The sequence below is a fragment of the Triticum dicoccoides genome, chromosome 6B, assembly GCF_002162155.2.
Source record: "Triticum dicoccoides isolate Atlit2015 ecotype Zavitan chromosome 6B, WEW_v2.0, whole genome shotgun sequence".
In the NCBI taxonomy this organism is placed as follows: Eukaryota; Viridiplantae; Streptophyta; class Magnoliopsida; order Poales; family Poaceae; genus Triticum; species Triticum dicoccoides.
The window spans coordinates 31,320,998-31,336,767 of record NC_041391.1 but is presented as its reverse complement, the minus strand read 5'-3'; the positions used below and the strand labels follow the sequence as shown (position 1 = coordinate 31,336,767).

The 15,770-nt window shown below is 42.7% G+C and overlaps 1 protein-coding gene and 1 pseudogene across 1 annotated transcript; one reads left to right on the top strand and one right to left on the bottom strand.

Moving 5' to 3' along the window:
• Positions 1 to 4,062: 4,062 nt before the first annotated feature.
• LOC119320636 lies at positions 4,063 to 6,628 on the bottom strand (annotated as a pseudogene).
• A 7,249-nt stretch (positions 6,629 to 13,877) lies between these two features.
• Positions 13,878 to 14,691, top strand: LOC119324517 (histone H2A.1-like). The gene is made up of 2 exons (XM_037598303.1): positions 13,878 to 14,137; positions 14,231 to 14,691. The coding sequence occupies exons 1-2, from the start codon at positions 13,961 to 13,963 to the stop codon at positions 14,492 to 14,494; spliced, it is 441 nt and encodes a 146-aa protein (XP_037454200.1). The 5' UTR covers positions 13,878 to 13,960; the 3' UTR covers positions 14,495 to 14,691.
• The last annotated feature ends 1,079 nt before the right edge of the window (positions 14,692 to 15,770 follow it).

Sequence of the window (15,770 nt, the reverse complement as noted above, 5' to 3'; positions counted from 1 at the left end):
AACCGATCAAGTACCGAATGTACGGCACCTCCATGTTCAGCACATGTTCGGCTCGATGACGTCCCTCGTGCTCTTGATCCAGTTGAGGACGAGGGTGAGTTACGTCAGCACGACGGCATGGCAACGGTGATGATGATGCTACCTGCGCAGGGCTTCGCCTAAGCACTACGATGGTATGATCGAGGTGTGTAACTGTGGAGGGGGGCACCGCACACGGTTGGGAGAGAAACTTGTGTGTTCTAGGGTGACCACCTGCCCCCGTATATAAAGGAGCAAGAGGGAGGCCGACCGGCCCTCCTAGGGCGCGCCCCACAAGGGGATTCCTACTAGGACTACTAATCCTAGTAGGATTCCACCAAGAGGGGGAGAGGGGGAAGGAAGGAGAGGGAGAGGGAGAAGGAAAGGGGGGCGCCGCCCCCTTCCATAGTCCAATTCGGACCCAAGGGGGAGGTGGCACGCGGCTTGCCCTGGCCACCCCCCCCCCTCTCTCCACTAAGGCCCATGTGGCGCATTAGTTCCCCCGGGGGTACCGGTAACCCTCCGGCGCTCCGATTTTATCCGAAACTTTTCCGGAACACTTCTGGTGTTCGAATATAGATGTCCAATATATCAATCTTTATGTATCAAACATTTCGAGGCACTCATCCGGGACTCCTAACAAACTTCGGTCATAAAAAACACATAACTCATAATACATATTGTCATTGAACGTTAAGCGTGCGGACCCTACAGGTTCCAGAACTATGTAGACATGATCGAGACACATCTCCAGTCAATAACCAATAGCGGAACCCGGATGCTCATATTGGCTCCTACATATTCTACAAAGATCTTTATCGATCAAATTGCATAACAACATACGTTGTTCCCTTTGTCATCGGTATGTTACTTGCCCGAGATTCGGTCGTCGGTATCATCATACCTAGTTCAATCTTGTTACCAGCAAGTCTCTTTACTTGTTTTGTAATACTTCATCCCACAACTAACTCATTAATCACAATGCTTGCAAGGCTTATAGTGATGAGTATTACCGAGAGGGCCCAGAGATACCTCTCCGAAACACGGAGTGACAAATCCTAATCCCGAACTATGCCAACCCAACAAACACCTTTGGATACACCTGTAGAGCACCTTTATAATCACCCTTTTATGTTGTGACATTTGGTAGCACACAAAGTGTTCCTCCGGTATTTGGGAGTTGCATAATCTCATAGTCCGAGGAACATGTATAAGTCATGAAGAAAGCAGTAGCAATGAAATTGTAACGATCATAATGCTAAGCTAACGGATGGGTCATGTCCATCGCATCATTCTCCTAATGATGTGCTCCCGTTCATCAAATGACAACACATGTCTATGGTTAGGAAACAAAACCATCTTTGATTAACAACCTAGTCAAGTAGAGGCATACTAGGGACACTATGTTTTGTCTATGTATTCACACATGTAATGTACTTAGTTTCCGGCTAATACAATTCTAGCATGAATAAAAAACATTTATCATGAAATAAGGAAATAAATAATAACTTTATTATTGCCTCTAGGGCATATTTCCTTCAGTCTCCCACTTGCACTAGAGTCAATAATCTAGATTAAATAGTAATGATTCTAACACCCATGGAGCTTTGGTGCTGATCATGTTTTGCTCGTGGAAGAGGCTTAGTCAACGGGTCTGCAACATTCAGATCCGTATGTATCTTGCAAATCCCTATGTCCGTTCCGACACTTGATGATGGATGGAATTGAAGCGTCTCTTGATGTGCTTGGTTCTCTTGTGAAATCTGGATTCCTTTGCCAAGGCAATTGCACCAGTATTGTCACAAAAGATTTTCATTGGACCCGATGCACTAGGTATGACACCTAGATCGGATATGAACTCCTTCATCCAAACTCCTTCATTAGCTGCTTCCGAAGTAGCAATGTACTCCACTTCACACGTAGATCCTACCAAGACGCTCTGCTTGGAACTGCACCAACTGACAACTCCTCCATTCAATGAAAATACGTATTCGGTTTGCGACTTTGAGTCATCCGAATCAGTGTCAAAGCTTGCATTGCCGTAAACGTTTATGACAAGCTCTTTGTCACCTCCATAAACGAGAATCATATCCTTAGTCCTTTTCAGGTATTTCGGGATGTTCTTGACCGTTGTCCAGTGCTCCACTCCGGGATTACTTTGGTACCTCCCTGCTATGCTTATAGCAAGGCACACATCAGGTCTGGTACACAACATTGCGTACATGATAGAACGTATGGCTGAAGCATAGGGGGTGACTTTCATTTTTTTCTCTATCTTCTGCAGTGGTCGGGCATTGAGTCTGACTCAACTTCACACCTTGCAACACAGGAAAGAACCCTTTCTTTGACTGATCCATTTTGAACTTCTTCAAAACTTTATCAAGGTATGTGCTTTGTGAAAGTCCAATTAAGCGTCTTGATCTATCTCCATTTTGATACCCAATATGTAAGCAGCTTCTCCGAGGTCTTTCATTAAAAAACTCTTATTCAGGTATCCCTTTATGCTATCCAGAAATTATATATCATTTCCAGTCAACAATATGTCATCCACATATAATATTAGAAATGCTACAAAGCTCCCACTCACTTTCTTGTAAATACAAGCTTCTCCAAAAGTCTGTATAAAACCATATGCTTTGATCACACTATCAAAGCGTTTATTCCAACTCTGAGAGGCTTGCACCAGTCCATAAATGGATCACTGGAGCTTGCACACTTTGTTAGCACCCTTTGGATCGACAAAACCTTCTGGTTGCATCATATACAACTCTTCTTCCAGAAATCCATTCAGGAATGCAGTTTTGACATCCATTTGCCAAATTTCATAATCATAAAATGCGACAATCGCTAACATAATTCTGACAGACTTAAGCATCACTACGGGTGAGAAAGTCTCATCATAGTCAACTCCTTGAACTTGTCGTAAACCTTTTGCAACAAGTCGAGCTTTGTAAATAGTAACATTACCGTCAGCGTCAGTCTTCTTCTTGAAGATCCATTTATTTTCTATGGCTTGTCGATCATCGGGCAAGTCCACCAAAGTCCACACTTTGTTCTCATACATGGATCCCATCTCAGATTTCATGGCCTCAAGCCATTTCACAGAATCTGGGCTCATCATCGCTTCCTCATAGTTCATAGGTTCACCATGGTTTAGTAATATGACTTCCAGAACAGGATTACCGTACCACTCTGGTGCGGATCTCACTCTGGAAGATCTACGAGGTTCGGTAGTAACTTGATCCGAAGTTCCATGATCATCATCATTAGCTTCCTCACTAATTGGTGTAGGAATCACTGGAACTGATTTCTGTGATCAACTACTTTCCAATTCAGGAGAAGGTACAATTACCTCATCAAGTTCTACTTTCCTCCCACTCACTTCTTTCGAGATAAACTCCTTCTCTAGAAAGGATCCATTATTAGCAACAAATATTTCGCCTTCGAATCTGTGATAGAAGGTGTACCCAACAGTCTCCTTTGGGTATCCTATGAAGATGCACTTCTCCGATTTGGGTTCGAGCTTATCAGGTTGAAGCTTTTTCACATAAGCATCGCAGCCCCAAACTTTAAGAAACGACAACTTCGGTTTCTTGCCAAACCACAGTTCATAAGGCGTCGTCTCAAAGGATTTTGATGGTGTCCTATTTAAAGTGAATGCAGCCGTCTCTAAAGCATAACCCTAAAACGATAGCGGTAAATCAGTAAGAGACATCATAGATCGCACCATATCTAATAAAGTACAGTTACGACGTATGGACACCAAAAATTCAATCTATCAGCATTATCACATGCTTTCTTTTATCTGATATTTTTTTCATTCAAAACAATCATCCATGATCCAAAACATGTAAATAACATTTACCGGTACTAGTGAATAGCCCATGCACATGCTGGCATATCAAAATATTTTCTGTCAAGCAATGGCTACTGATTTTTTTACATAATTGTAATTAATAAACAATGAACTAATCTTGCTTGGATGCCAAGATGTTTCTAACACCATCAGGTTAGAAAAGGATAATGTAATCATTTTTAAACACATCATGGTGGCTCAGTGTCCAGGTAAATCCTTGTGGCAACAACAATATAGTAGAGGCAACATAAAATAAAATAAAAGGTTGTTCCTCTGTTGATGTTTTTCATGGTGCCGAGGAACATTTCTATCCTGAAAATGGATCAAAACACAGACACAGATAGAGAGAAATTGAAAAGATAGAACACTCACTTAGTTATATGGATCAAAGGTCATAACAATTTGAAAGTAGACAATTATCCAATGAGTGCAATAAAAGGCAGGCAAACTGATACTTCAAATCATTGCCAGAGTTTTGTTAGACATTTTTTTCTTTTGGAGTATAAAGGAACAAACCAACATATAATATAAAAGCAGTTTAATAAATCTCAATTAAATCTCTGTGAAAATTTAATCTCGAGCGAAATCTAAAAGAAGGTCACATTAGTTTGGTTAAATACACCTATGTTGACCACACTTTTTATCACAGCTCTGTAAGTTCTGGGCCTGAATACACCTCAGTTGACCACTATGAGGATTTTCAAACCTTATTAGCAGGTGAGCCCTTTTTGTTGGCCTGGTTAGCACCTTCGAGAAGTGGGCTCTGTGTATTAAAAGCCAGATGATCCAAATAGCAATTGGTTTTCTATGATGTTTTCAGTAGGAATCCCAAGACCAAACACCAAAGACTGGAAACAAGAAAAATAGTCCAACAATGACTCTTTAAGCATGTATGTGAAACTTTAATCACAAAAATAAATTTAAAATGTTCTCAAGTGAAGAAAAGAGGAATGGTTGCTTTTAGATCATGGGAAGAAACATATCCTCGTTTATTGTTCAACAAATAATATAGAAGGAAATTTAGAACCAATTTCTGTACTCAAACTATGGATATCTTAAAAGCATCTTGGTGTGTGTCATAGAATTTGAAGATGTTTCAAGGACATGCAAATTTGACTATGTTCGGATAATCCATATTCCAAAAGTATCATTAGTGCAACTGTTTAGTGAAGATGTACCTTGATCATTTGCCGGAAACCTCCGGACACAAGGAATACTTTAGTATTATTGGCTTTTAATGTATTAATAAAATCAACATTTCCAGGAGAAATCATGCAGATACAAACATATAAACATGTCAATGAACTAGGAAGATAAACAATGCATAACCAACACAAAATTTACATATGTTGTAGTGATGAATAAATGAAACAAATATTGCCTTAGAATTATTATGTAGCCAGAAATCTTAGGAAATATCTAATTAACCCACGAGGAAAATAAGTCAAAAGGGTTATGTTGTGGTTGTAGGGAACGTAACAACCTAAAGGTTAAGACTGAAGTGGTATGGGCAGATTTTAATGTCTCATTTAGTGTTATTAAAATGAACTTAGACATGTCTCATTTAGTGTTATTAAAATGAACTTAGACATGTATCATTTAGTGTTATTGAAATGAACTTATACCATGTGGTGGTACTATTCTGAAATCGCATTTTTACTGTGGTACCAAACAAATTTTGCATATATTGTAGCTATTATTTTTCGTATTAGCTTAAAAAGAGAAGCCGAGTAAAACCGATTAAGCATTCCTAAGATCATTATTCTATGTTCAGTAGCACATATATAACCATTCCAATACAAGAATAATAGAGCTGGGGAATCTCAGATGGTTCAATATAGGAATGCAAAAGTGGCAGCTAAATAGTGATTAACTTATGAAATTAACTTGAAGCTGGGACTTGTAAAAGGTGACCTCGGTGGCCTCTTCTCCAAACAATCCTCAACTTGGGACAGAGATAACTTAATTAAAGAGATCCAGGCAGGAAGAGCCTCTTCAAATAGAACGGTCTTGTCATCGCCCTGAGAATAATAAGGCCAAGATTAGTTTTCGGAAGAAATTATAGGCTAAACAACTAATATACTCCAGAAAATGTGACCATTACTTTGTCTTCCACTCGACAACCGCCTGTCCAGCCCCACAGAAATCAGCAAGCTCGTTAATACCCTCATCCAAGCATACCGTGCAATCCACATCGAAGCACACCGCATTGGCACTGTGCTATGTCTCAAGAATCTCTGGGCATAAGAATGGAAACCATTACATATAATAACCTCTATGCTTCTTGGAGACGCACATGATTAATCGATAAAGGAATTCTCGATCATTAGGAGCACTAACCTTGGAGGGCTGGTGGGTTGCCAAACTAGAAGAGGAAGGGGCCTTGGAGACCTCCATTGCTGCTGCCACGACATCACGTTCTTTTGAGAGTTTAGAACAAGGAAATAATGGAGCTGCAACTCTTATCATCAAATGTGAAGTGTGTGCGGATCGAAGCAAAGACGGCCGAAGGATGGACACAGCCCTGTCTCCTCACAAACAAGTAGGGGTAGAAAAACATGAGTTGTAAATTATCAACCGAGCGGCAGCAACAATCGGCGACAGATCACAGATCAGCAATAGGACACTAACTGAAAACACAGTCAATAGCAAAATCAGGAGCATGATAAACCTAATAATATAATAAAATCCCACACTAGAAGCATGCACAATAATATGAAATCAAAATCAATTAGTTCACCTACTGACGCCCATCTTCCAGGATCAAACAAAGCAAGGAAAGATACAACCCCTTCCTTGCAATCTAGCTAGACCACTAATGTAACAACAAATTTTCTAGAAGAATCTAGCATCAACCATATATAAACAAAGTGCAAGTAAATACGGTCCTGCATATTTTGAAGCCACCAAGGCCATCCTTATTTCAGAAATTGAAATAAACAGTGGTACAAAGAGGACAAAGAATGAAAATGACATGAAGGAGTTAGAACTGAGGAATCAGTTGTAACTAAAATATGAGAAACAATGGATATTACCTCAGGAATCTATATAGACCTAAGCTTCTCTTTAACAGGTAGAAAACCAAGCAATGAAACAGGTAACCTAGCTAAATCCAAGGATCTACTTGATGGCAAGGCACTGATGTTTGCTTGAACTACGTCAGTATTTCCCCAAAGAGGAAGGGATGGTGCAGCACAACAACGGTAGGTATTTCCCTCAGTGATGAGATCAAGGTTATCGAACCAGTAGGAGAACCACGCAACACCATGTAAATAGCTCCTGCACACAAAAAACAAATACTTGCAACCCGACGTAAGAGAGGGGTTGTCAATCCCTCACGGGTAAAAAGATAGGTAAAATTGTAGTAGATTGGATAAATAGATCTCGCGGGAATGCAAGATAAAATAAATAAATAAAAATTACAGCAAGGTATTTTTGCATTTTTGGATTAATAGATCTGAAAACAAAAGCAAATAAAAATAGATCTCGAAGGCAAATATGACTAAGAAGAGACCCGGGGGCCGTAGGTTTCACTAGTGGCTTCTCTCAAGAAAAATAGCACACGGTGGGTAAAGAAATTACTGTTGGGCAATTGATAGAACTTCAAATAATCATGACGATATCTAGGCAGTTCACCTACTAAAGCTTCTCGATGACATGGGAGCGTGGCGTCAAGTGAAAGTGCAATCATGCCCTTGCATCATATTTTGATGTTGATGGCGATATACATGTAGGGGACTAACCATGTTTGTTACTGCCTTCATCTAGGTGTATAAGTCAGCTTACGAAAACCAAATAATACCAAAACATTTAGGTACAATGCATTAACTCTCACCTTATTTCTTGTTTTTTGACATACATAAAGGAATCACCCAATAAGAGATGTGGCGCATGTATGCTTTCAATGACTTGAGACTGTTGGGGAATGCAGTAATTTCAAAAAAAAAAGCCTACGATCACGCAAGATCTATCCATAGGTGATGCATAGCAACGAGAGGGACGTACCCTCGTAGACCGAAAGCGGAAGCATTATGACAACGCGGTTGATGTAGTAGTACGTCTTCACGATCCGACCGATCCTAGCACCGAAGGTACAACACTTTCGCGATTTGCACACGTTCATCTCGGTGACATTCAACGAACTCTAGATCCAGCTGAGGTCGAGGGAGAGTTTCGTCAGCAGGACGGCGTGGTGACGGTGATGATGAAGTTACCGGCGCACGGCTTCGCCTAAGCACTAACGACGATATGACTGAGGTGGATATCTATGGAGGGGGGCATCGCACACGGCTAAAACAATTGTCAACTTGTGTGTTCTAGGGTGCCCCCGGCCCCCGTATATAAAGGAGCAAGGGGAGGGGGCCGGCGGCCTCATAGGGTGCTCCCCAAGGGGGGAATCCTACTCCTACTAGGAGTAGGTTCCCCCTTTCCTAGTCCAACTAGGAGGGGAAGGAAAGAGGAGGAGGGGAGAAGGAAAGAGGGGGCCGCCCCCCCAAGCCCTAAACCAATTCAGTTTGGGCCTAGGGGGCACGCCCCACAGCTCCCTTGCTGCCCTCTATTTTCTACTAAGGCCCATGAATGCCCATTGACCCCCCCCCCCCGGGGGGGGGGGGTCCGGTAACCTCCCGGTACTCCAGTAAATGCCCGAACTCATCCAAAACTATTTCGATGTCCAAACATAACCTTCCAATATATTGATCTTCATGTCTCAACCATTTCGAGACTCCTCGTCATGTACGTGATCACATCCAGGACTCCGAACTACCTTCGGTACATTAAAACACATAAACTCATAATACCAATGGTCATCGAACGTTAAGCGTGCGGACCCTACGGGTTCGAGAACTATGTAGACATGGCCGAGACTCACTTCCGGTCAATAACCAATAGCGGAACCTGGATGCTCATATTGGTTCCTACATATTCTACGAAGATCTTTATCGGTCAAGTCGCATAACAACATACGTTGTTCCCCTTGTCATCGGTATGTTACTTGTCTGAGATTTGGTCGTCGGTATCATCATACCTAGTTCAATATCTTTACGGGAAAGTCTCTTTACTCGTTTCGTAATACTTCATCCCGCAACTAACTCATTAGTCACATTGCTTGCAAGGCTTATAGTGATGAGCATTACCGAGAGGGCCCAGAGATACCTCCCCGAAACACGCAGTGACAAATCCTAATCTTGATCTATGCCAACCCAACAAACACCTTCAGAGACACCTGTGGAGCACATTTATAATCACCCTTTTACATTGTGACGTTTGGTAGCACACAAAGTGTTCCTCCGGTATTCGGGAGTTGCATAATCTCATAGTCTGAGGAACATGTATAAGTCATGAAGAGAGCAGTAGCAATGAAACTGTAACGATCATAATGCTAAGCTAACGGATGGGTCATGTCCATCACATCATTCTCCTAATGATGTGATCCCGTTCATCAAATGACAACACATGTCTATGGTTAGGAAACATAACCATCTTTGATTAATGAGCTAGTGCAGTAGAGGCATACTAGGGACTATATATTTTGTCTATGTATTCACACATGTACTAAGTTTCCGGTTAATACAATTCTAGCATGAATAATAAACATTTATCATGAAATAAGGAAATAAATAATAACTTTATTATTGCCGCTAGGGCATATTTCCTTCAGAGACTACCAAACACAACATGAAGTGGTCAGTTCATTCCATGCAATGCTATTAATTAGCAAATAAACATTAAGTTCTCTCGTAATTCTTCCGCTTGGTCGTGGTGCACAACCTAAGATGACTTATGCACCTGGACGGAGGGAGTAAGTAAATCTCATGTGTCCGTCCCTGACTATGTTGTGTGTGTGGATCATAGACGAATGAAAAGCTATGGCTCAAGAAGAAAGAGCAAAAGGCTTATGAGTTCGTTTTATGTTTCTTGAGTATAGGGACCCCGCTCTATTAAGAGGGGATCGATAGTGTTAGTAAAATATTTGCTCAAGTCATTTTGGTCTCAAATTCCTTCTTTCTAAACTTGTTAACCAATCCTACTCTACATTCTTGTTCACAAGCTTTACATCTCACGGAGCTCTTCTTGTAAGTCTTAGGTGCTCGCATTACACATCGGTATGCCGGATGCCCGGGCTGTAGCTGGATATCTGGGCTATGTTCATCAACACCTTAAGTGCTTGCTATCTCTGTTGGCCGGATGTCCGGTCCCGTGGCCGGATGTCCGGGTATCTCTCGGATATTCGACTACTCCTGCCCAGCACGTGTGCACGTGTGCAGGTTTTAATGGTGAGCTCGCCGGATGTCCGTCACCAGGCCGGTTGTCTGGGTGTTCCTGAGTGGTCGGACATCCAGGGCTTCCTCGGATACCCGGCTTGATCTATCTAGTACCGAAGCAGGTTTTCGTGATGCAAACGTCAAATGTTCAGCACCATGACAGATGTCTGGGAACTCTGCATTTCTCCTCTATATTGTGCGCATCTTGTGGATATTTCAAATGGTTGGATGTTCGCCCCGTCACAACCACTTACACTTCAACAACCATATTTACACCACCACTATATATAGCATTCTTCCACTCCGAGAGAAGGTTGACCATTCACTTTGAACTAACCCTAGAACACATGTCATTCTCTCCCGCAACCTCATACACCAAATCCTAGATTCCAGAGGGATTCAAGAGAGTTCTTGAGAATTTGTCCAATCAAGTGATAGATCCACTCCCTCCCCCTCTCTTGACCAAAGGAATTCATGATTTGAGCAAGTCTTGAGCTTTTCCCCATCGTTCTTGTTACTCTTGGAGGTTGGGTACTCCTAGGCGGTAGGATTTCAACCCATCCAAGCCATTTAGGGCCAAAAACTTTTTCATTCAACATAGACAATATACACTTGCCATTTCAAAATCCAACTGTAGTATGAAAATTGGTTTCTGGATAATTGACAAAGGTGTAGATATTCAAAATCCCAGCATAGGCAACCTTGGATTGTTTTCCCTTCATAAGACCATGTTAGTTCTAATGCATCACACGAATAATTTTTTTTTGTACTATGTTGGCCAAGAGTTCAATGACAAATTTCATGGGCATGATGACCAACGAGACCTACATATAATCATCGATGCCTTTAGGGTCATGCATTTTGGGAATTAATGTTTAAAGTGCATTTATCTCTAAGTGATATTACCTCCATCCTAAATTAGTTGAATTTGATTTGTTTAGATGCAGATGTACCTAACACTAAAACGTGTCTAGATACATGTGCACCTGGACAAATCTAAGACAACTAATTTGAGATGGAGGGAGTGTTTTTGTGTGATGACACCATGGTTAGTGGAACTAATGATGGTTATTATAATCTTATCTCACGTCATTGGTTCCTTGATTGATAATTAAGGAGATAGTATACCCCCTCCCCCACACACACACTTCAAAAAGGATAAATATATGGTTTTTTGATGACTTGAAGCTTTGGTTTCGCTTTATTTTAGTCCTAGGGCAACCACACCATTAGGAGGGGTCAAGGTGCTCGAAAGAAAGTGATGGAACACAACAAACTCATACACCAACATTCCCTACGCTATATCCATGAAATACCACAAACTCATCATAAATGTGTTATTTGTCATCCTACCACGTGCCCACATGGTCTAGGGTTGATTCTCTGGATCCCCGTGTGCATGGGACCCCTGTCATCCTATGTCCACGGGGTCAAGTGCGAATCCTATGTAACCCACATGTGCATGGTGTCTATGACCCCCCGTGCCCATGAGGTATGGGGAATGCCTCGGGTGACCCCGTGTGCATGGGGGGCTCCAGGAGGACAACGACTAGATTTGTTGAAGGAGTACAAATAGCAACTTCTTCCTCCAACCCAACCCTAATGTCTTGAGAGTTGCTCCACCATTGCTAACCTCCATTTTTCTTAATACTCTCAATCCCTCTACCCAAAGACTCCAATACTTTTGGATATGGGAGAGCAAGAGTCAATCTACACTTCTACCAAACTGATTTGTGTTCCCCACTCAATTTCTTCATCAATACTTTTTACTCTTGGAGTTTGGGCTCCTAGGTGGTAGAGGTTCCTCTATAAGCTTCCTTGCGTATGGCGTGCTCTGGAGAAGTTTGTAAACGTGTGGTGGTAGCCTCCGAGACCAACACCGAGTGATTCGAGGTTCATCCATTGGGGGTGACTCGAAGGTAGAATAAAGTGAGCCACGTTGTGGTCTTCTATAGCTTTGGCTTTGGCACTGCTCCAACAAAGATTAACACTACCAGAAGTGTGCAAACTTTGGGATAAAATATGCATTCTCAACTCACTTGTGGTTAATAATTCCCATTCCTTCACTTTTTTGTATGCTTGTTGGCTTGCTAATTACAGCATTGCCTCTTGTATTTTTCTTTGAGCTTGTTTGCCATATATGCCATGTTCACCTAGTTGCACATATAGAGGACCTACATTATCCACAATTCCCTAAAATTAGAAGATAAGCTTAAAATTTGTAGTCTCTTGTTCATCCCCTCTAGTCGATCGCATCGATCCTTCCAATTAGTACCAAAGGAATGCCTCTTTATTAGGGCATAATCGCCTAAAGAGAATATGGTTGATATTGGAAATGACAATTTGGGTCAACAATCTGTCGATGGTCCCCTTAGGGCATAACCATAGTGTTTCATGAGATAAGGATAACTAAAGAAGATTAGGAAATAAACAAGGCAAATTCCTAGAGAATTTGCAAGTTATAGAGGAACCAGAGAAAAAGACGTGGTCGGGTCGAGAGCTGGTGCTCGTATTGGGTTCTGGCGAAAGCAATCTTTTTTCTAGAACGGAAGACGGCCTTCAGCCAGAGCGGTCGGGCTCGTACTGGTGGTCTAACTTGGGTTCCGCACATGCGAAAAAGAAATATTTTTAGGGGTTCGGAGTCAGAGGGGAAGACGACCTATGGCACGAGTGCTCGTGCTTGTAACATAGGTTGTACCACGTCGTCAAAGACATTGCCCGTACTGAGTCTCTTGGCATTGGTAAAAAATTAATAGAGGTACAATATGGTGTGGTACGAGCACTTACGCTTGTACCAATGGTCGTACCCTTCACAAAAACCTCGACACGACTTTGTTATAATAAGCTAGTGAAATTGAATTATTTTACCTTAGTGAAAAGAGGATGGAGATTCTTGGGATAGTAAGGCCCATCCTTACGCTCCTCCCAAGATTTGTTCTTAAGGTTATTCTTGGAGCTCTTCTTCTTCTTTCTATTTTGTCGGATATGTTCCATTGTTGCCAATTTGAGTGGACACAAATTGTGAGGATAATTACTTTCATCGAAATCACGTACCTTTCATACTTCTAATATTGGAGGAGAAGCGGCGAAAGACGGCTAGGACCAGGCCGTAGAGGCCATGTGAGGAGGAGATGGGGGGCATGGGAGGAGGGGAACGAGCCGCGTTATCCGGTATTCAGGTTCCGGAGTAGAAGGAGAAGGAGGGCCGACGAAGGGAGGTTACCTGGGTGCCACCGTCGATGGGGAAAACAAGGGACAAGTTGTCAATTTCATGCATGTATTTGTTCTATTTTTGACGACTATTTTCGTGTGCATCCCAAACAGCCGGATTGGAATTTGGAGAATATCAAATCCAAATTGGGGCCTTAGTACATTCATCCAAATGAAACGTTAGATAATAGCAAAACAATGGTATACATAAATGTATAAGCAAATACTACATCTGAAAAAAATCAATTAGATGCAAGATAAGAGTGAAAGAAAATGCCTAAATGATGCACAAAAAGAAAACCAGGTGTTAATTAAAGCAAAATCCCTTCTTGATGCAAATCCCTGCGCTCTGATTGGCCGATCGGACCCTCTCGCGGATCGCACCCCCAAACCAATCCCCACCGCCCACTTCTCACAGATCCAACGGCAGGCACACTGCGTCACGCGGATCGCTCCCCCCTGCCGCCGTCCCACGAAGTCTGCACCTTCCCAATAAAAGCCGCGCCCTCGCTGGCGTCCCAACCCACAAACTCAGAGCAGAGCGCATCCCGATCCCGCACCGCCGCCCACGCATCTCGAGTAGTTTCCAGCTCGCCGGAGAAGGAGCAAGAAGATGGCCGGAAGGAAGGGAGGCGACAGGAAGAAGGCGGTGACCAGGTCCGTCAAGGCCGGGCTCCAGTTCCCCGTCGGCCGCATCGGGCGCTACCTCAAGAAGGGCCGCTATGCCCAGCGCGTCGGCTCCGGCGCCCCCGTCTACCTCGCCGCCGTCCTCGAGTACCTCGCCGCTGAGGTATGCGCCGATCTTTCCTGTCCCCGAGCACCTGTTCTGCTCTGTTCTTCTCCTGCTCGACGGATAACTGACAGATTTCGTTTTGGATCGCAGGTCCTGGAGCTCGCCGGCAACGCGGCCAAGGACAACAAGAAAACCCGCATCATCCCGCGCCACCTGCTGCTCGCCGTCCGCAACGACCAGGAGCTCGGCAGGCTGCTCGCCGACGTCACCATCGCCCACGGCGGCGTGATCCCCAACATTAACTCCGTGCTGCTCCCCAAGAAGTCCCCCGCCGCCGCCGAGAAGGAGGCCAAGTCGCCCAAGAAGAAGACCTCCACCAAGTCCCCCAAGAAGAAGGTCGCTGCCAAGGAGTAGCCGCCCCCATAGACTACTGTCGTGACATTACTTAGGTCCATATCAGGGAGAGGATGAGGAGATTTGGTTGTTTGGATCCTGTATGTAATTGCCTAGTTGTAGTGGCACTTTCATTGGTTTGATGAACGGGCCCGTCAGGGCTGTAATTTATCCCTAATTTATGTCTGGAATGGCTAAAGATGCAATCCTTTCAATCATGGTCTCTTGTTTGTCCATTGCTGCGATCCATTTTGTGTGTGTTTGGTTACCTGCCTTTGCTTCAGAGACTGTCAGCTTCTGATTATTAACATCTTGTACCTTTTGTCCGTTTAAACCGATGACAGTGCTAAATTAGATACTCCTAAGTTGCTTTCAGACAAACATGGCCACCGAACTAAACTTTGGATAGTCAGATGTACCTGACAAAACTGACGGATCTGATTAATGTGCAATTAGGCAAATGAGATACCAGCATTAGTTTTGGGTTGTGAAACAGGTAGGAGTATTACTTACTGAGAAATCAAGATACTCCTGTAGATGAAGGTTTGTCACAGGAGGGCAAATATTGCTGCGCTTCATGTCTCAATAAAAAAAAACATTTTCAGAAAACAAAGTTACCACCATGGAGAAAATAACAGGTAATAAACTCAATAAAACGGTGAATAGTCAGAGGTTTCACACATAATGTTACAAACTAATAAGTACCCTTCTCACGAGTGCGGCTAATCTGCACCCGGGCTCATCTGCACCCACGCTTAGAAAAAAATTCAAAAAAATACTAGAAAAATTCAAAAAAATTCAAATTTTTTTGTGGTGGTAGATAATTTGACGCATGAGGTGCGCCCCAAAATTCAACTCATTTGAGCATCTGAGCAGCTCTCGGCAAAAAAGACAAAATCAGGGTCTGTAAAAATGTATACTGTTCACACACTGTTTTGACCCGATTTGTCTTTTTTGCCGAGAGCTGCTCAGATGTTCAAATGAGTTGAATTTTGGGACGCACCTCACGCGTCAAATTATCTACCACCACAAAAAAAATTGGAATTTTTTGAATTTTTCTAGTATTTTTTTTTGAATTTTTTGCTGAGAGGGAGCAGATGAGCCTGGGCACCGTTTTGAGTTTTCCCCCTTCTCACCCCTTTCTCTTTTACATTTTGCACCAATTGTAACTCTGCTCTCAAAGTCAAATGATATCATCATAATACAGCTAAGCATCCCAATGTGCATCAACTTCTAACCTTGCATCTTACTAATTTAAGAAACAAAGCAAACACGAGGACATTATTTGCTAACATGA

Excerpts from the sequence above, each read along its gene's own strand:
- LOC119324517 (XM_037598303.1), top strand. The coding sequence starts at position 13,961 with ATGGCCGGAAGGAAGGGAGGCGACAGGAAGAAGGCGGTGACCAGGTCC. Across the intron at positions 14,138-14,230 it reads TCGAGTACCTCGCCGCTGAG|GTCCTGGAGCTCGCCGGCAA; the intron begins GTATGCGCCGAT and ends TTTGGATCGCAG.